This window comes from Lissotriton vulgaris, chromosome 12 (genome assembly GCF_964263255.1).
Source record: "Lissotriton vulgaris chromosome 12, aLisVul1.2, whole genome shotgun sequence".
Lineage (NCBI taxonomy): Eukaryota > Metazoa > Chordata > Amphibia > Caudata > Salamandridae > Lissotriton > Lissotriton vulgaris.
In genome coordinates, this window is record NC_141700.1 from 766807239 (window position 1) to 766829236 (window position 21998).

The 21998-nt window shown below is 46.3% G+C and overlaps 1 protein-coding gene across 1 annotated transcript in view; it reads right to left on the reverse strand.

The window, feature by feature from the left end:
• Window positions 1-21998, reverse strand: part of LOC147678642 (monocarboxylate transporter 13-like) — a 216692-nt gene that overhangs the window by 6922 nt on the left and 187772 nt on the right. The window contains exon 4 of the mRNA XM_086946088.1: window positions 20679-21464. Coding sequence (XP_086802214.1) covers window positions 20679-21464 — 786 coding nt within the window. The remainder of the gene's footprint in view (window positions 1-20678; window positions 21465-21998) is intronic.

The window sequence follows — 21998 nt, forward strand, 5'->3', positions numbered from 1 at the left end:
TTCTTTGGGAGGCATGCAAAGTGAGCTCAGGGATGGAGCACAGAACATCATTGCTATTCAGAAGAAACAGGGAGGAGAAGATGCTCCAATTGCAATGCCGTCTACTACAGCAGGAGCGGACCTGGGTGTCCACGCCCGGTGAGGAAGACTCCCATCGCCTCCTTGAGGGTGGTGAGAGATCAATATCATAACCATTTGACCAATACAGTTAGGCAAAACTACCTGGGACCGAGAAAAGACTCTACAATTCTGGTGACAAAGCGGGCCGCCTCCTAGTGTGGCTGTGGCGGTGGGAGGAGAATGCAAGGGGGTGCAGAGTGTGGATGCTTTGGAGGTAGGCTTGACACTAGAGAAGGTAGGGGAGGTGGTATGAACCAAGAAACCGGGTAAAGTACTATGTGCCAATGGTTTCCAAAGAGAGCTCTATAAGTGCTTTGTGGTGCTTCTCCACCCATGTTTCATGTCAATGTTTGTGGCGGCAAGGGAAAAAGGGTGTCTACCTTCAGATCTCACCCTTGCCTTAATAGTGGTTATACCAAAGGAGAGGAAGCCACCCAACAAGTGCTCGCCATACATGCCTATGTCTATGTTAAACATTGAAAGTCGAATTGTGGCCAATATTCTATCTTCTAAGTTCACAGGGGTGATAGTGGATTTTGTACACGCCGTTCAGACTGGCTACATACCCAAGCAGGCCACGAGACTGAATGTCTGATGTCTACATTAGTGATTGGATTATCTGGGGACAGACGAGGCCCTTAGGGCAACAATGTCACTCACTGTATGTGGATGATGCTTTGCTCTACCTCGTGGACCCGGTACTTTCGATCCCCGCAGCACTGTCAGTATTTTGAGTCTTTGCGACCTACTTGGAGTTCTGCATCAAATAGGACAAGTCTGTGACCCTCCAGTTTGGCTCACACATATTTTAAATATCTGGGTATTCATATGAACAGGGACATGTTTTTGGAATTGAACACAGAGTGCTTGCTGATTTCTGTGAAGACTCAGATAGGTTGTGGGAGTGCCCTTGACAATTAGAGCAGAGCAGCTCTGTGAGAAAATTATTACGCTACCCAAGTTGTTGTATGACTTCAGAACACTCCCTTTATCATCCTGAGGGCCTACTTCATAAAGCTAGAGAAGACGTTTCGCACCCTGCTGTGGGATGGGGCTCACCGGAGAATATCTCTAAAAACCATGTACAGATCTACGTATAATGGGGGCCTAGTTCTCCCAGATACTACAGCATATCAGAGGGGTACTGAATTGCAGGTGATTAATGACTTGGGGGTGGGGGCACAGCCCTTGCTCCGAACCCACCTACAGACCAGAGTGAAAGGCTATGGAGGGAGCAGCCCACGTTCATTATGTCTACAGGAAGCGGACAGACGACAACTGCTGTGGCCGACTAAGGATGCATTGTGGGCCTGGAATGATGCTTGGCCTCCCTAGGCCGAAAGGGGAGACTCACCAGAGCTGTGCTCGTTGGAAAGGTACTATGGTGCCCGATACAGGGAGGCTTCCGAGGTTGGGGGCGAATTGAGATCAAAACACTCACACGTATGGTCCTGAGGAATGGCTTCGTGTCCTTTGAGTCATTACAACTGGAGTATGCCCTAGCTGAGACACAGCGACTCATAAACCTTCAGTTGACCCATGCCCTGAGGAGAGATTGGGTGCTGGAGACAGCCCTTCCGGACCACTCCTCACTGGAAAGTTGGGTGTTGGGCGACGTACTTACCCATCAGGCAGTCTCCAGGCTGTACCTCACAATCACAAATAACATGATATATATACTAAGGAGACTACATGAGACATGGGAGATGGATGTGGGCTCCCTGGAGGTTGTGTACTGGCAGGTGGCATTGATGTACCCTAGAGAGGTAGGCATCAGGGCCAGGTTCTACCTGATCTATTTCAAAGTACTACATAGGTCCTACTACAAAAGGTCCCACCTTCATAAATTGGGGATGGCGGAGAGACCCATATCCCTTAGTTGTACCACAGATGAGGGAACCTTCCTCCCCATGATTTGGGGCTGTCCAGGAATAACATAATATTGGGAGTCCATTGTTAAAGACTTGGAAGTGATGGTAGGTTCTGTTATTCCCAGGATGCCTCAATTGGTTGTACAAGGCATACCTAATAATGTGGACATCCCAAAGAAGCAATGCTAGTTCTGTGGGCTTTGTTGTTTCCAAGAGAGATCTGGCCAACCTATGGGGGGCGGGAGAAGTGTCCCCACAAGAGACATGTGGATGGATGGTATGAATCGTTGCATGGATGCGGAGAAGGATGTGTATGAAAGCAGGGCCTGCTCCCGAAAATGTGAGAAAGTCAGGAAAATGGATGTCTTACACATACGACTTGGATGCTTTATCAGGTAATGAGCCTCCACCATGATAATATGGTCGACGAGGAGAACTCGACCATGAACCTTGCGCTGAGATACATCAAGGTGTTTCGCTGCGGTGCTGATGGCCGGCCGAGGAGAGGAAGGGAGAAAGGGGATTGTGATGTGCATGTTTTATTGTCTGTTTTATAAAATCAAAAAAGTATGAGTTTTTAAAAAAGATTCTGGGCAGGATGAGGTGTTTGTTAAGCAGCCATATTTTGTACAATGGAGAATTCAGATCATGTATTGAGAAGGGCTCTGATGTATATTAAAGCGTCAAAAGTTTGGATCTCCCATGGTGACAAAATGGTGTGCTACTTACCAGCCCAGGTGGATTTAAAATCAGAGCAACAAAAATAATTTACATGTGAAGGGAAATCTGTGTTGGAATTCATTGTGCAAGCTGATTTAAATAAAGGACACATTGGGCATTAAGGTTCTTAAATCACAGGTAGTGATACAAAAAACGTAATGCCAAATACCTTCCCCCTACTTCTCCCGACATTTCTAAAATAATTAGTTTTTTATATGCTGATGAAGAGAGACACCTTTATGAATGGAAGGCGTAGGGATAACCTACAGTTTCCTACTCGAGAAACAGATTTTAATTAAAGGGCTGTTGAAGGTTTGGGAATCAGAGGATTTCACAATAAAGTTTGTGTATAACAAGAAACTTAGGCTCTGATTTAGAGTTTGACTGACAGGGTGTTTTGCCACAAATATACAGTACTGCATAGGAGACCTCTGTTGTTGCTGTGCTGTGTGCGTGCGTGGTTTCGTGACCCTGGCGTGCCTGACATCCCCGAGAGCCGGGAGCCGGAGCTTGGAGCGGGAGCTGGGGCTGGAGCAGGGAGACCAGAGCAACGCTTGGCTACTGGGGGAAATTGGAGCGTTGTGTGAACGCTTTACCAATCGTTTTCTTGGCCTCTGTCAGGCCTCGTGTTAGGGATGCGCAGGGCCGCAGGCGCTGCGCGGAACACAAGGACCCGGGACGCTCATTTAGTAATCCGCGTGGTCCGGACTAACCCCAGGGCCACGCCTCCTTTATTTATATACTACGCAGTGTGACGTATCACGCCCGCGTATGCACACGCCTACGTGCGCGAGCAACTAGACTGCCGACATGCCGTCTGTGGACATTACATTCCTTTCAACCTTTATTTGAACAAAACACAAATGTCACTCAAAAGTCATTAGGTAGAATTATGCTAATCAGGTAAAACAAAAGGCCATCCGGCCGGTTACCAGTCTGGAGGTCAGGTATTTTGTTCTCAGCCTACAGCAAAGTCCGCCAGTTGCGAAGACGGGGCCAGGTTTCTTCTTAGTCCATAGCCCGCTGCTTCTCCGTGGAACAGTGCTCTCCATGGGGCCTCCTGCTGTGGTGTTCCGGGAGACTGTGGTTCCCTCGGGAAGTGGGGGCTGACGGCTCTTGGCGTTTCCGCGGCCAGGGGACTCGCAGCTGAATTGTCTGTTTGGATTCCGTGCTCCCTTTCTGGTGGACTGTTGTTCCCTTCCGATGGAACAGGCGGCTCTTGGTCAAGTTCTTGGCCCGGTCGATCCCTTGGTGGAGTAGAGGCTTTTTTGAAGAAGGAAACGTTGCGCGTGACGGTTTCTCCGCCTCGTTGAGCAGTCACCATGGTGCCGGTGCGGCGCGTGACCGTCCAGGGTCTCGGTTCAAAGGGGAGCCTGAACTTGCTCCCAGGGTATCTTTCTTTCACATAGACTTGATCTCTTTCCCAAATGGAAGTTTCTTTGGCTCTGCGTCGGAAACTGGCGTAGTCGTTCGATCGCCTCCGATTGAACATGGTTTGTCGGGGGTTCGCTTTGTTGGGAGTCCAGGTATGATGGTTGGGGATGGTGTCTCGGACTATCCTTCCCATTGCCAACGGGCCAGGGGCTGCCTCCGTAGTGCGATGGGGTGTGAGCCGGTACTCCCTCAGAAATTTATAGATAGCCCTTTCCAGAGGGGCTTCTTCGGCATGGGCGATCCGGATGACTTTGTTGAGGGTGCGCATAAACCTCTCGACCTCCCCATTGGCTTGAGGCCATCGGGGTGTCACTTTCCGGTGTTGAATTCCCCACTCCTTGAGGTAGTCTGCGAACTCCTGTCCCTGAAAGGGTGGTCCATTGTCGGTCTTGACTCGCTCAAAGATGCCGTGTGTGGCGATGACCTTTTCGAATTTTGCTACGACTTCCTTGGCAGTGAGCGTTGCTATTATCTCCACTTCCGGGTACTTAGTGAGGTCGTCAATGATGACAAGCATGTATCTGCCATCTGGAAGGTGCCCAAAGTCTGCGCTGACCTGTTCCCATGGCTTCTGTGGGTTGTCCTCGGTGATGACTGGGGGCGGGCATTCGGGTTGCCCCGCTGCCTGGCACCATTGGCATTCCTTGATGGTCCGTTCTACTCTGGCGTCCATGTCCGGAAACCACACTTTTGCACGGAGCCTGCTCTTGGTTTTCACCATCCCTTGGTGTCCGCGGTGAGCCAGTTCAATTGCTTGTTGGGTCAGGTTCGTTGGCTCAAAAGAACAAAATGGAGGAGTACTACCCGATGAGGGTATGGCCAATACCTTAGATTACGGAGGAACTGTACCAATCTCCAGGACTTCAAAGAACAAGCAGATGACCTATCCACCAAACTGTCTCAGCGTGGATATCCCACGAAAATCACAAAAAAATGCCGACAACGGGCAAGGAACCAACCACGCCAAGCACTTCTTGAGGAAGTTGTAAAAGATACTGAGAACATACCTCTGACATGTGTCACGACCTACAATGTCATTTCCAATGAAGTGAGTAAAAGTATCAAAAAACATTGGTCAATCATCAACTCTGGATCATTCCACTGGGAAAAACCACTCTTTTCGTATAAAAAAGCGAACAGTCTAAAAAATACCTTGGTGAACACTAGACCCAAAAACAATCACAACACCAACGAACCAACACTGACTCAGATTTGGGGTTTACCACCAGTCACTGGACATTCGCGCTGTGGGGACTGCAGCGTATGCCACCTCACTGAAAATACCAAGACCATCAACTTGGAACCAGGAAAGACATGGGAGCAGAGATCCCATACTAATTGCAATAGCTCCAATGTGGTTTATCTTATCACCTGCACCTGTGGCAAACCGTACGTCGGCATGACGACGCGAAAAATCAAACAACGAATCTGTGAACACAGGAGTACAATAAGATGTAAAAAGAACGTGACAAAACTCACAGATCATTTTCTAACGGCCCACCACACTACAAACGACATGAAGTGGACGGTCATCGAACAGCTGCAAGCGGGCCCTAATATCCAGGCCCGCCTATTTGAAAAGGAACAGAGATGGATATATAGACTTTCCACTCATATCCATGGACTTAATGATAATATCCCATGGAACTCTGTGCTGAGATGAACCATCTTCTCTGACTGGACATAATCTCCCACAGATACGATCACACCTATGGCTGTAGGACACTTTTCCTTTTCTCTTTTAACTATCAACCAACGTTTGAAGTACCATGCATAACCCATCCAGTTCCCCATGGCCTAAGCACCGTTCTTTTCACCTCCTATGCCCTTGAGCAATAGGCCATACAGACTGAAGACACTTCTTCAGTCCGTTTATAAGTCCCTGGTGACATCTCCGGCTAGTTTCCAAGGAGAAACCTCGTCCTGCTCCCCATTTTTCTCCAGTGTTTTCTATAAATGGCTCAAGTGGCATATAAACCACATACAGTTCCCCCCTATGTGTTTTTATCACCTCGTATGCCCTGTAGTCACACTCCCTACAGACTGAAGACACTTCTTCCGTCTGTTTAACATGCGCCTCTTGACATCCCCGATGAGGTCGTCTCGTAGACCAATAATCTCAGTCATTCCCTTTCCTTCTCTGGGATTATCCAACACTCGGCGCCGGGCGGCATACTCCGCTACTCCCGGGCCATCAGTGTTTACATTTCTTCTGCGCAGGCGCAGCGCTTTGCTGTTGCCATGCCAACCCCTTGAACACTCCCATTGCCCAACTCTCGACGCCGGGCGGCATACTCCGCTACTCCCGGGCCACCAGCATTTCTTCTGCGCAGGCGCTGCGCCTTGCCGTTGCCATGCCAACCCCTTGAACACTCTCATTGTGGTGCCGAGCGATTCCCACGCCCACCACCAGCAGCCTCGCGCTACCACGCGTGCGCGGCTTCTGCCAGTAACTATGCCTACCGTTGTCCCTCCCAGGCTCCCATACTCACACTGGCTCCACCGGAAGCGACCATACGCTTTTAAACATCACGCCCACGCTGACTCATTACGACCGAGCAGCGAGCACGGGGCAGTAAGTGAACCGCCTGATCCCGCCCTGACAACTGTAAGTTATTCTTTTCTTTCCTTACAAACAGGACCAACAACGGAGGCCATCGCCCAGTGCCTAACAGGGAACCTCCCCTTACCATCAACATATCTTTTTCTCCTTAGACTATGTTGTTACCGGCATAGCGCCCCACTCCTGCTTGATGTAGCTCGAGTTGAGCTACAGCATTGTAAGCCCTTTTTCCAACGGTCTGCCATATCTTAAACTGTGAATCACTCTATGTTGTGTATGTTTGTCAGTCCAGTTTGTCTTTTTCTGTTGACCACAAACTATGATCAGGTCATACAAAAGTAATTAAATATTACCTAGCTGGCACATTATTCAATCCACGGCGGTACACAATATGAGCACTCCTACATAGTGCACCCCTGACTTTGATGCCAGCATGTTTCTTTCCTATGTAGCACGCACTAAGGCTAAAATCAGACCTTATTCCATAGATATTTTATCTCCATAGCTAAGAGCACGTTTGCACAACACATGTAGACACGCTCTGCTTCGATGAAGGCACTGTGTCAAACACCACTGTGGGAAGCCAGAATAATTGCACGAATCCTGCACTCTAGCACTGCACTACGTAACAGGATAGTAATTATTTTATTTATTTCTTTTCCTTCCCCACAGGTTTTACAGCACCCTCTATTTTAGGTGTGCGTCCCAGAAGCTGATTTTTCTTCTGGCTGTCCAAGGATTTAGGACTGGGTGTGTCTTTTAGGGGGCACATACCACCCACTTCCTTGTTTTGGTCCTGAGGAATACCGGGGATTTTCCCCTGATGGTAGAAACATGTCGACCAACACATAAAATAGAGATAAGTGGGTCGTAACTTCCCCACTACTATCTCAACCTTATCTTTTAATTTTGTCCAGTATCTTTTTTATTAAAACTTTATACAAAGGAATACCAGGACAATTTTAACACTCACATTCTTTTTTGTTTGCACCCCACATTTCACTACCAGCTCCACTGCAATTGCAGGTGTTGAAGCACACCCAAGTGACGCTAGGCCACTTGGGTGGGCCCCGATGATGAAGCAAGTCACCACTAGGTGGTGAGTGAGGGGTTTCCTAACAAAGGAACAATTCTTCCTGAGTTCAGACAAGAGCCTTCACATACCCTCATCGGGTAGTACTCCTCCATTTTGTTCTTTTGAGCCTTGACCAGGGAATCAGGAGTATTTCCCGTCCGACGTTCACGGACACAACTCCTTACTCTCCTACTTGTTTTCCTCAGGTTCGTTGGCATCATGATTCGTGGTCCCCTTAATAGGCACCCTTGGCTGTTCACGGACAGTTCCTCCCTTACTTTGAGGAGAGTCTCTAGGGCACTCTTTACCTGAGGAGTCCTCTTGCTTAGTGACGCTTGAAGGGTTTTCCAGTTGTTGGCCTGTAAGGCATTCACCACTGATTGGAGGATTTCATCACTGCGGGTTGCTTCGATGATCATGTCCATGCTCATGGGCAGTGGTCTTGACCTTTCCAGTATCACTTTTACATATTCCTCTGTTTCTTCAGCGTCCTCCTCTTCTTTGCTGGTTGCCGCTCTGGGATGCCTCGAGAGATAATCTGCCGTGTTTGTCACTCCTGGCTTGAATTCCAGCTGGTAATCGTACTCCTGGAGTTGTAGGATCCACTTCTCTATTTTGGGTGGCGGTTTGGATACTGACCCCTGGAATAAAGGTATTAGGGGCTTGTGATCTGTGGAGACAGTGAATGGATGACCATACACGTACACGTGAAAATGCCTGCCGGCCCAGTGGATTGCAATTGCCTCTCTCTCAATCTGGGAGTACCGTTGTTCAGTTTCGGTCAGTGACCGGCTGGCATAGGCAATGGGTGCCCAGTCTTCATCTCCCTGGCGCTGCGTCAGTACTGCTCCTAGACCATACGGGCTCGCGTCCACGGCTATGTTGGTCGGTTTTGCCGGGTCGAAGTACGACAGGGTCTTATCCGCCGACAGCGCGGCCTTGGTGTTTTGGAATGCAATGTTTTGTTCTTCTCCCCACTTCTATGGGGTGGGAGACTTAGTGAGTTCCCGGAGGGGCCTGGTGAAGTTCCCGCAGAAGTTTACCATACCAAGGAAGCTTCGTACTTCCGATATGTTTGTCGGCGCTGGGGCCGCTTGCACGTCTCTCACTTTGTCTGGGTCAGGGGCAACCCCCTGATCTGAGAAGGTGTATCCGAAGAAACTGATTTTGTTCTGGAGAAACTGGCACTTCTCCCGGTGCAATGTTAGGCCCGATTCTTTGATTCTTTGTAACACGCTCCTCAGTCTTTGGTGATGCTCCTCGACGGTGTTTGCGTATATGAGCAGGTCATCGCTGACATTTAGGACTCCTGTAAGTCCGCTCAGTACTTCCCTGATGGTGTTTTGGAAGACTTCGGCGGTGCTGGATATCCCAAAATTGAGTCGTCGGTACCGTCTGAGGCCCACATGGGTGGAGAAAGTGGTTATGTATCGGGAGTCCGGGTGCAGGGGCAGTTGATGGTATCCTGACCGGAGGTCCATCTTGGAGAACCACTTCGCTCCATTCAGTTCTCCCAGAATGTCATCAATGGTGGGTGTCAAATGTCGTTCCCTCTTTACTGCTGCGTTGGGTAGGGGCATGTCGACGCAGATGCGGACTTGTCCTGGCTGTTTGGGTTTTTGCGCCACCACGATTGGCGATACCCACGGGGTGGGCCCACTGACCTTTTCGATGATACCTTGCTGCTCCAGAGTTTCAAGCTCCTGTTCCACTTTCTTTCTCAGATGGAACGCTATTCTTCGGTGCCTGAAGGCCACCGGTTGAATGGACTGGTCGATATGGAGGGATACCTCTTTTCCCTTTAGACATCCTATCCCTTGGAATGTGCTTTCAAATTCTTCAAGAATCGTGTCCAGCTCCTCTTCCAATATGGCCATTGCGAATGATATTAGTTGGAGTTCTTCGGCCGCCTGACCACTGAGAAGCATGCCGCTGCCCTCTTTAGTTACGTAGATGGTTGACGGGACTTTCCGGTCCTGGTGTTGTAGTTCTGTTTGGAAGCATCCAATTAGCGGGATTGGGGTCTTTTGTCCTTAGGCGAAGACTCGGATCTTTGCCGTCTTCAGAGCTGGTCTTTCTCACAGTTGGTTGTACACACTTGCCGCCATGAGTTCAATCGAGGCTCCTGTGTCGATCGTGGCACTCACCACTTGGTGGTGTATTCTTATGCGGCACTTTGGTAGACGCCTCCTCTTCCTTTGTGGTTGATCGATGGCAAACACGTAGTGGACTGGGTAGTCATTTGAATCATCGTCCATGTCTTTCCTGTCTGGGCTTTCCCTGATGACATGGGCTGCTTCGGGTTTTTGCTTGGAGGACCTGCAAACCGATGCAAAATGGTTCATTCGCCCACACGAGCCGCATTTTCTTCCTCGTGCCGGGCAGTCCTGAGCACGATGTGGCGTGCCTCCGCAGTAGCCACATTCTTTTCGACGGTCTTGCGGTCTTCTTCCTCCAAATTGGCGTTGTTTAGGTCGGACAACGTTGACCTGTTCAGCTGTGTTAACTTGTTCCGCTTTGACTGGTCTATGAAGTGCCGCTTCCATGTGTGACGCTCTCGCTTGTGACAGTTCTTTGGAGCGGCCTAGCTTCAAAATGTCCGCTAACGGTTTTCCGTCTTCTTGGAGGATTTTTACTCTCAGGTTGGACGAGTAGCACCCTTGTATTATTTGGCCACGTATCTCCTCTTGCTCATCGCGGAAACCGCATGTGCTGGCGTGTTCTTTAAGCCTACCATGGAATGCGTCCAGTGATTCTTCGGCATCCTGTCGTGCCTGCCGGAAGATGAATCGCTCATAATCTTTACTGGCCATGGGTTCGAAGTGTGCGTTGAGCGCATTGAGGAGCGTGACATAGGTGTGTGGAGTGGCCTCTACCAGGGTCTTATAGATTCTGTGAATGTCCTTCCCTCCTAGATGAAGGAGAAGCGCCCTGCGTCGTTCTCTCGCCGTTCCAGCACCTTCAAAATAGAACTGCAACCGCTCCGTCCAGTCCTTCCAGCGTGGCGCCAGGGACGCTGGTGCGCCGTCGACCACAAACGGCTCGATGAGGGGAATAGCCGCCATTTTGGCATGTGGCGTTCTTCAGCACCTCGACGGGGGTGTTGGAGCAGGGGCTGCCAGTGGCGGAGTCTCCCTGGCACACCTCTCCGATGGGCCGCTTGATAGTGCCGTGCAGGAGACAGCCGGGTGAGAACCAGGCCACGAGTGGAGGTGGGGCGCTTTCTGGGGCTTCCTCTGGCTGGTTGCAGGCCGCGCTCTGCCCTTGCTCTGTGCTGCTGGTCGGGGCACGGTCTCCGCCTACCCCGCCGTCTGGGGATTATGCTTGCCGCCACTCCTTTCACCTGGGCACTGTTGTGGGGGCCTTCGGCCGTGCGCGACGTCATGCGCTGACGCTCGCGACAGGGGCAGACAGTTCTGATCGGGCCTACCACATGTGGGGCTGCTGACGGTGATCGTAATCCCACGTACCGCTGTGGGGTAGACCGGATCGGACGGCGGGGCACAGCATGGGTCCGTTCAGACCCTCGTCGCCATTGTCGGGCCTCATGTTAGAGATGCGCAGGGCCGCAGGTGCTGCGCGGAACACAAAGACCCGGGACGCTCATTTAGTAATCCGCGTGGTCCGGACTAACCCCGGGGCCACGCCTCCTTTATTTATATACTACGCGGTGTGATGTATCACGCCCGCGTATGCGCACGCCAACGTGCGCGAGCAACTAGACTGCCGACATGCCGTCTGTGGACATTACAGCCTCCACTGAATCAAGGGCGTCCTGCCTGTAATTACTGCCACCAGTGTTACACACCCACCCTCCCCGAAAGAAGCCTGAATATCACTCTACATTGCGCATTTCAAGCGCAGCGTGAGTCCCTGCTGGAGCGCCTGCCCAGGGAGGTGGTAGTGCAGCAGGTTCCAAGTGAGGGGGGGAGAGGAGAGAGCGTGCCCAAGTGCGGCGGCGGAGAAGTGGAAATAGTGCGGAAGGCGCCACCAGGAGGAACGGTTAAACTGGACTTTACATAACCCCATACTCATATCAATCTCACAGCAGTTGATTTGCGAGGTTGTTTAAGGAGGAATCTTTCTTGTTTGACTGTATTTAGAGTGAAGAAGGGCACGGCGCACGGCACAAGCACATGGCACAACAAAGGTAAGTGATAAAAAGGTTTTCCAAATCTGCTATTAATATTATTTAACATTACGTAGGAGTTACCCACCCCCTGTCCAGAGGACAGTGTTTGGTGTATTGGGGGCTGGACTTGGGGACAATATTGCGTAATTTTCAAAAACTGCATGTGAAGTACAATTTGAAGTGCTTAAATGGCCCCTCGGAGAAATAAAAGTGCATTGGGCCTAGTGCAGAAAGAAAAGGCCACTGCAGTAGACCAAACAAACTCTCGGGAAAATCAGAGATGCCCAGGGGCAGAGCCAAAACCCAAATGTGCCTAAAGGAAAAAAGGGAAAGCCTCAAAGGAGATATTACACGGAGGAGGCAAGGGAGGCACAGCATCAAACTCCATTAAATAATTTGTTGGGAAACATTTTAAAAGGGTCTTTTCCCCTGCTAAATCCACGGTTACAGAAGAAGGGGATGAATCATGGAAAGGGGGCTCCTCCTTAATCTTTGACGAAAGCACAGTGGATTCAATAAATTTGGCTAACCAATCGGTACAGTCTTTGATAGGATATAGGGGGGCAATAATGTCACCTCGACTTTCCTCATCTCCGTAATTGCTCTCACAGACGCCCGATGAAGCAGAAAGCTTGGGATCAAGGAAAAATGAAGAAGTCGCCCAAACCTCAGATGGGAGACTAAATGGAATTGATAGTCCGGTTTGATATAGAGCCAAGGGTCCAGTGTATGTGGACAATATTGGCGATATTAACTGTGAAAATAAATCAATCTTCAGACCCAAATATGGAATCTTCAGAAACCCCGCTTTCTCAATGTTGTAGTTAATGTTAATGCTACAAAAATCACTCCAAGGCTTGCTGGAAGTGACTATGTTGAACCATGATATTTTAAAAACTCAGAAAATGCATCTTTTTAAAATTGAGGGAGAACTACATGTCATTAGGGGGCAAATGCCATCAATGTCTTGGACCCTGTATTGATAGCACCGGTGAGGGAGGGGGATGAAGAGGTTGGAAATGTTGATCCCCCGATGGTTAACCTTGATGTTGATTCATCAACTACCAACCATGAAGTTTGAGTGTCAAGATGGCCGATGTTGGTAAAAAGAAGAGGAGGATATAGAACCTGTGGATCGCCAATATGCACGAAAATGGTAGGAAGAAATGTACAAAGAAATGACAAAACAAGAGCAAGGAAAATGACTAGGGAGCTTAAGGAAAGAATAGGAGTTCCTGAACAAGTATATAAGTTTGAACCTTTTAAAGTAGTGAGAGAAACAGGAATGACAAGAATAAGTGTAGAGAAACTAGCAAGGATGTTAGTAAAAAAGGAGAACTGTAATAGGAAGCAAAACCACCAAGATAAGGAGCTACAAAATATAAACCAATTGCCTCTCAAGGTAGCAAGAACACCTGGTCTTATGACTTCCCCTAATGATAAGTTATTTCAGGGTATTAGCCTGGGGGAAGGGGTAAGACATGATACTCAACTGCCACCGAGGGGATGTAGTTTGGAAGGAGGATAAAGGGAATAAGTGGCTTTATTTTGAAAACGTGAGAGTGGGAAGGGGTGGGAAAAAAATGAAGAAAAGCTCCTATTTAAATAGATCCCACCTTCTTAACTCATTTGCCCACTGCCCAAATTTAAAAGGAATAGGATCTAAAGATCTCCGGCAGGTGGGATTTCAAGCATCCTGTGCTGGCAAGGAGTTTACTAGGGTACAGTTCTATTCTGACCTGGTCCAGACTGCAGTGATAAATGCAGAGAAGGAGATAAGTAAAGAAGGGACATGGCTAGTGCCCCAGGAAGAGGCTGTACCAGAATCTAATGCTCCACAACAGAAAACTTTCCTACGTTTCCATGCAGGCCTAGGTAAAAGACAGGTGAAGCTACCTGGAAATGAAGTGGACCAAGGGTTGGAAAACTTCAATATAGTAATAAATAATTCAGACCTGTGAAAGCCTGGAAAAATTGGAGCTATAGTACAAGCCCTGCAGGCTCTTCCCAGCGTCATATGGAGGGAACTGAATTTAACGGGATGCTGAGCGATGTAGAATAGGTAACGGGGCAGCCACATGACATAAAACTGGCCTCTTGGAATATAAATGGTCTCGGAACACAGTTAAAGCAGGAATTTTTAACAAAGCGTTCGAAAAATAACGAGATCATTTGTATACAAGAGACCTGGCTTTGTGGACAGCCCCCCGTAGTTGAAGGGTTTTCGACAAATCCATCTTCCAGCGATAAAGTCTAGCTCTGGCCGCGCTGCAGGTGGCTCATTGATTTTACTGTCAACAAACTTAGGGGGTCATTAGGATGTCGGGCGGATTGCTTCCGCCAGGCTGGCGGTGGCCACCGCCAGCCTGGCGGAGGCAATCCGCCCGACATCCTTCCCTGAATTCCCCCCCGCCATATTACAATGGCGGGAGGACCGCAGCGGAGCAAGACACCGCCCGCCACTTTTCCGCCCCGGTTGCCTTGCGGCCGGGGCGGAACATGAATAATATGGTGGCGTTGTCTATCAGACACCGCCAGCCATATTATGAACGGCATTTTGGCAAGCCTTTCCGTAGCGGCAATGCTGCCACGGAAAGGCAGGCGGTCTTCACTCTGGGGGCCTCCTGCGGGACCCTAGAGTGAAGGTGGGTAGGGGCATGCACACGGGGGTATCTGTGATATCCCCCCACATTTGCATACACAAAGCGGCAGGCACCGCGCAGTGCCTGCCGCTTTGTTTATGTAAATGCTGCAAAGCAATTTTTGTATTGTGGCGGGCGGAGCAGAGAGCTCCGCCCGCCACAATACTAAAAATACAGGATGTGCCCACCACTGTGGCGGGCACATCCTAACGTCCCCCACGGGACCCCTGCCCACCCGCCATCCTAATGAGGCCCTTAGTGATTAGGGCAGGGGTCTCCAAACCGGTCCTGGAGGGCCGGATCCGTGCTTGATTTTTAAAATAACTACATGTATCTCAATGGGGATATCCAAAAAATCTGGCATGGATCCGGCCCTCCAGGACCGGTTTGGAGACCCCTGGATTAGGGTATCCCAGTTACATGTGACATGTAAGTGGCTTTTGGCCAGTAGGATATCGACAACGTTTGTTGACAAAAAATATGAAAATATATTGATCTTAAATGTTTATGTGCAATGGGGTTCACAGGAAGAATATGGGATTGAATTGGGACAGTTTAAGAATGACTTGGATTCATTATGTGATAAATATGGGACTGATTTAATTTTGTTGGTGGGAGATTTTAATCATAAACTAAACCCAAAATGGTTAGACCTTTTGTATACAGAAATTTTGGATTCGTACGATATAAAACAAGCAGAGTTCTCTGAAAATTTTATATCAACTGATGCTGCTAAGCTGGGAAATTATCTAGCGTCAAAAAGTCTTTTCTGCTTAAATGGCAGGCAAGCTCAAGATTGCCCGGCAAAGAAAACATTTAAATATGGGACTCAAAATTTCCCTATTGGTTATGTTTTCATGTTAGCATGGAACTTTGAATTAGTATCAGATTTTAGGATTAGCCCTTTGGAATATAGTGACCATAACCTAATAAAATTAGAGTTGGTAATATCCCCCCGGGTTGCTTGCGACAAAGTCATCTTACAAGAGATGGAATATCCAAAGCGTATAACTACCCGGCTATCGGATGTATTTATAGAAAGGTTAACTAGTCTGCAACAAAATGTTGAGTTAGGATGCGTGAGCGGGCAAGATTTATTATGGTATGTTGACAAAATAGACCAAGTAGTTAAATGTATCAGTATAGAATTAAGAATAGATGTAAGGGCACCCAAGGATAAAGAAAGGAGGCAGGCCAAATAAGGAAATTGGTTTAATATAGATTGCTTAAATAAGAAAAAAAACTAAGGAGAGAAGAAAGTAGTTTACGCAAAAAATGTGACCAGGCTAGGGCTGAAAATCTCGCCAAATTAAATAGAGAATATACCTCACTTATCCATAATGCCAAAAGGGCCCACAAAGAATTATGTTGGGGAAAATAATTGGAGGCAATAGAATCTAAGAATATTCATCAGTTCTGGATGCTAATAAAATCAGCTACAGAATCTACTGTTGCCACAATAAATTGTGTAGTGGAAGAGGGAGCATGGGAAGATTATCTACAGGAATTATATTCCCGGGAGAGGGAGATTGGAGGAGAGTCCAAGAGATTGGAGCAGCCTAGTAAAACCAGATTGCTCAATAGCTAATGTTCTTAGTACAATAAGGACTTCGAACGTAACAAGAGCAGCAGCTCCAGACAACCTACCAGCCCTGATAATAAATTCAAACCAGTCCTGGTGGGCAGAATTCTTCTCAAAGATGTTTTTAGTAATCTTAGAACTAGGGAAGATTCCCACAAATTGGAAGGGTGCAATAATTAGGCTGATTCATAAGAAAGGGGATGTATACGCCCCTAAGAATTACAGACTCATTAACCTGTTAGATATAGGAGAAAAGATCTTTGCAAAAATACTATTAGGTATTTTACAAGATTGGGCAGACCAGGGATCTTTTGTACCAGTTGAACAAGGAGGGTTTAAAGAAGGTCACTCCACAATAGATCATTGCTTTGCCCTGTGAGCATTGGCCAGGAAATCGATAGAGCAAAATTGCAAACTGTTTTGTTGCTTTGTCGATTTCAGGGTGGCTTTCGATTCTGTGGATCATAATAGCCTTTGAAAAGTCCTGGAAAATTATGGAATACCGGATGGTATCTTGATCATTTTAAAAGAGTTACACAGTGACAACTGGGCCAAGGTCATTAGAGATATAAAGGTGTCACTAACTCATAAAATACCTGTAAAGAACAGTCTTAGACAGGGGTACATGTTGGCACCCCTGCTTTTTTCAATTTTTTGAGCAGTTCTCCCAGCAGTGCTAGAAATTGAAAAAAGTGCGAGTCTGCATATTAACAGAAAAAAGTGCCCTGTCTTTTATAGGCCGACGACCTTGTGATCCTTGACCAAACCGAAATGGGACTCCAAAGAAAATTAAATGTGTTTGAAAATTACTGTGATAAAAAGTTTTTAATTGTAAACATGGAAAAAACAAAGGTTTTACGATTTGGGAAGAGAGTTAAAATAACATTTTTAATTGGTTTTTAGGACAAGATAAATTAGAAATTGTAAGTGAATATAAATACCTAGGCCTTTGGTTTGATAGTGCACTGAAGTGGTAACTCACTTGAAAACACAAGCTCCAAAAGCCTTTTCGTCAGTCTGCGGCCTGAAAAAATTTAACAAAGAATACGGCAACATGTCACATAGACTCATATTAAAGGCATTTGAAGCTAAGATCCCCCACGCAAGTTCTGTATGTTGCAGAAGTGCTCTATTTGAGTGGCAAAAGGGTGTGGGATCGTGATGAAGGAAAGATTTTTAAAATGCTGCTGTCTTTACCAAATAGTACCGTGATTCAAGCAATCAGAATGGAGGTAGGACTAATAGCCTGGAAAGACCTAAATGTCACTACTAAGATTCTGGAAACGCCAGGAGCCAGATAGCGTGCAAAAGGTTTCAACATGGTGCAGAGAGGAAATCTTAACGAGCAGCCTTGGTTGGGCACGGGATATAAGAAAAACCCTCCAGACCATAGCTGCGCATCTAAAGTTGAGCCTTTAGCAGCCATCCCTGGACATATTCTTTACTAAGAGAATGCTTAGAGAAGAAGGGCTCCAATACTCTAGATCACAAGGCCTTGACTATTTGAGGGAGAAAAGATCAGTGAACTGGGTAAGGAGCGCATGGGAAAGGGATGACCAGTTTCCATATTTGGATTTTTTGCCCAATAAATGGCTAAGACACAAAATCCTACGGGTTTGTGTGGGTATTAACCCTTGGAAGTAGGGAGGAAAAATAAAAGCAGCATTGATCCAAATGGATGGTATTTGTAAATGTGGCCCAGGAGTAAGAAATTATATTTTGCACATACTCTTGATTGCAAATTGATATTAGCGATACGGAAAGTATTTTTATGTCCAATATTTTTAAAACATAAGGTGAATTCACGTGCTCAAGCGGCTTGTCTCCTTATGGATATGCCATCCCTAGATATTACAATCGCTTTAGGGAAGTTCCTGAAAGTAATACAGGACTTTATAAAGGAGAAATTAAAAGAAGGATGTTGATTTTAAAACTTTTTAAAATGTTCTCCCAAAAGTGAGAATTTGTGGATGAGAATTTTATGGATTTATATTTTTTGTAAATTGTGTTAAAATGAAATATGTCTTTTATTATGTTATCACTATGAGGATCCAAAAGCTGTGTATGGTTTTAAAGACGATGGTCTAAATAAACATTCTTTCTCTCTCTCTCACTCTCACTCTCACTCTCACTCTCTCACTCTCACTCTCACTCTCACTCTCACTCTCACTCTCACTCTCTCTCACTCTCTCCCCCCCCGCATAGCAGGAACATTTCAGATCTTTAAGAATCTGGAACCTGTAGAAGTAAATTGATCCTTAGGATGATGGTCAAACATGCCCTCAACGTATATTAGGTTAATCTGAATCTTGCCTGTATATTTGCAGACTAAGGGCCTGGTTCCCAAAGGTTTCAGTACGTGTACTACTTTTGGCTAGTCACAAAATCTGAGTTTAATTTACTAATAAAACACAGTCGTACGTCTAGCAACACACATGACCAACCACTGGTGTTCCAACACCTAAACATAGACAATAATAGAGGTAGAGAATTTGAATAAAAATGAATCAAAGAATGATTCCACAATAAAGATAATAGTGCTGTAACATTTTGATTCTTTCATTTTTTCATATTTAAACTAAATATATCAAATTACTTCACATTAATATTGAACGTAAAACATTTTTTATAATATTTTTGAGTTTAATAAATATTTTTACTTTCACTATCCTGAGTTTCCACAGTAAAGTCATTGGGGCCAATAACTCTCTATGGCAAAGTATAGGAAAACGTATTAAAAAAAGAACAAATAATTTTATGTTGAATATTACTACATTTTAATTCAATATTCTTTTTTTAAAGTTGAACAAAATAAAAACTGCTACATCACTATTATCTTTATTTTAAAGTAATTCTCTAATTAGTTTATATATATTAAATGAATCTAAAGATATTTTTCTGAGCTTCAAATTAAATATTGAATTCCCCATAAAGAAAACATATTTTAATATTCATCTATAACTATTAAAAGTGTTGTATATAATTAATTCTACATACTTTCATTATATTTTTTTTAAGTTATATTGATTTTACATTAAAATATGAAATAAGAATAATACATATGTACTATTTTTTATAAATATAATATTATAGTAAATGTATTCATATTTGCAATTGTTTGAAATATCTTAATTTATTTTAACAATTTGCCCTACAGGCATTGATTTAAAATCCCTACCTTCATTATTTTCTATACGTTGGTGTTGCAGCACCTGTGGTTGGCCATGTGTGGGGCTAAACTTACTGCAACTGTAGCAGTAGTAAATTACACTTGGTTCCACTGCATTTTTCAGGGTGTGGAGACGTGTCAGTTAAACTTTTTGAGTAACTTAACACTCAGATTTTGTGACTAGCCAAAAAAGAAATAAAGTTACTCGGAAGTGTAAATTAAGAAAAGTGTAAATTATTCAAAAATGTAAGTTACCTTTGTGAATCAGCCCCAATATTTTAACGTGAAGTTTTGCTTACAGTTTGAAATAAATGGTTGGTGGCATGACCACTATGAAAAAAGAGGTTTGTACACATTCTTAACCGCATGCGCGCTAGCGGGTTTTCCCGCTCCGCGCTGAAATTTGAAAATCGCGGGTTACGTGACAAAGCCAGCTCGTCATGCGTGCAACGCAGGTAACGCCCATGACGAGCTGGCTTTGTCACCAGCATCGAAGGGGTTAAATGTCCTCATTAGCAAATTAGAGAAAAAATTATCTCATGGCAACAGCATCTGTCTTTTTTGGTAGTAACAAAGTAGTTTTCCAAGCACACTAGCCAGAATGATCCTACAGATGAAGGCCATCGTCCATGGTGGCATTGAGTGTAATGGTGTGCCAAATCATGCTCCTTTGAAGAAGAGGAACTGGTGATGCCTCATTGTGCACCTGCACAATCGCCCATGTTTGTCAAATTCCAACACTAGAGTGTGAGATCCGCATATACAGGAGGGCTTTCCTGTTGCAATTAGTTCAGTTCTTGATTGTGCTTTAACTAATACTTTAATAGGGGGCTGACACACAGAACTTCAATCAAACCACTCTTTGCCTGTGTGCACCAGAGTCAGACTTATTTACTTGTCACATCTTCCCATGGGAAACATCCTTTACAACGCAACTTTTACCACGCAGTGCCTTTACCATGCAACTTTTACAACGCAAACCATTACAACGCATTGCGCTGGGGGGCGCTCTAGGATAGGGAATACGTTTAATTTACTATCCAACACCTTCCCTAGTGTCCACGGGGACTGGAGTTGGAATAGTAAATTAAACTATTCACTATCCAGCACCCCAAAGCGCTATGCGTTGTAAAGGCATGCGTTGTAAAAACCGCGTTGTAAAGGCATGCGTGGTAAAAGCATGCGTTGTAATGTCATACATCCCTTCCCATCAACCTTATAGCCCCATATTCATGTATCTACTGAGTATGAATCTTTACTCCTCCATGCACGGACACCTCTCTTCCTTTTTATCCTATTGCTCTCTATCTCCCATCCTATGCTAATTGCCCCAGGTCCACTCCATAATTTTTGCTCTTTAGCAAGCTTACCTGAAAGTGGGGGGCCCAGCAACACTCCAATGCTCATGACCATTAAGGAAAGCCCCACGGCGCTGGTCACCCTCTCAGTGGTCACCAGGTCAGGTAGCACTCCGAATATGAGTGGCACAAAGGCACCAGTACTCAGACCATAGAAGATACCCAGGACCATGATGCCAGGGAAGGTGTTGCCAAGGGACAAGAGAAGCAGACTGAGCGCACATGTTGAGCTCCACAGTGCCAAGAGCTGCAGTGATGTAAGCAACTTGAGGTCAGCAAAAAAACCTGATAAGAAACGAGAGCCAGAGTCTGCTATTCCTGTCGCTGACATGAGAAAGGCTGCCTCATAGCTGCTGAGGCCCATGTCCTTGCCATGCGGAACCAGGTGGACATAAGGCACCATGGCACCCGCACAGATGAGAAGCATACTGAATGAATACACAACAAATCCATGGTTCAGGAACAGGCTGAGGTCAAGATAAGAGGCAATCTTGTGTAAAAACAAGGCCCCCTTGGAAGACTTCTCTGCTTCGACTTGTCCATGGCGGTTGTCTTGCAGCATGCGGACAGGCCGTAGTAGAGCACCACAGATGCACAGGTTCAACTGCATTGCTGAGAGGATGATGAGGGCTCCACGCCAGCTGTAGCTATCAATGAGAGCTTGGAATAATGGTGAGAAGAGGAAGGAGGAGATGCCGTTGCCAGTGAGTGCTAAGCCCAATGCGAGGATCCGTCGGCGGAGGAAGTACTTTTGGATGGCGCCCATCACTGGACCATAAACCAGAGACCAACCGATGCCTGGATGGGGGGAAAAACAAACCTCTTTAGGATCTGCTTCAACCATGACACGGTTTCACCTCTTTTGACCCATTCCTTCTCTCATAGTTTTTCCGTGGTATAGTATGTTCTATGAGAGAGGAAATTCCTATACATAAAGTCAGTGGGGAATCTGTCTGTGTTTATTTGCTCTTTGGCTTTATACCTTTGTACACCAACATGGCGTCCAGCGGAAGCCCCATTATCTATCCATATCTGGAACGTAACCTCTTGCTTTATCTGGTTGCCGAACCCTTCTGCATTGGATCCACCCACCTAATGACATTTATTTGTCTATTTTTCTAGAAGTTCATGGGCATATTGATCTTGAAGGTGAGTTGCCTTTGCTCCTCACCACAGGGCACAAGGGTGACACAACTACTAAGTAAGATTGATCAAGCCACGTAAGTCCAACTTGCATGGCCCCGAGTGGCTTAATAAATCTAGAGAAAAGCAATGCAGCGCAAATTGCTGTGTTGTGTTACTCTGCCTGAGGGAGGCGTTCCATGGGTGCAA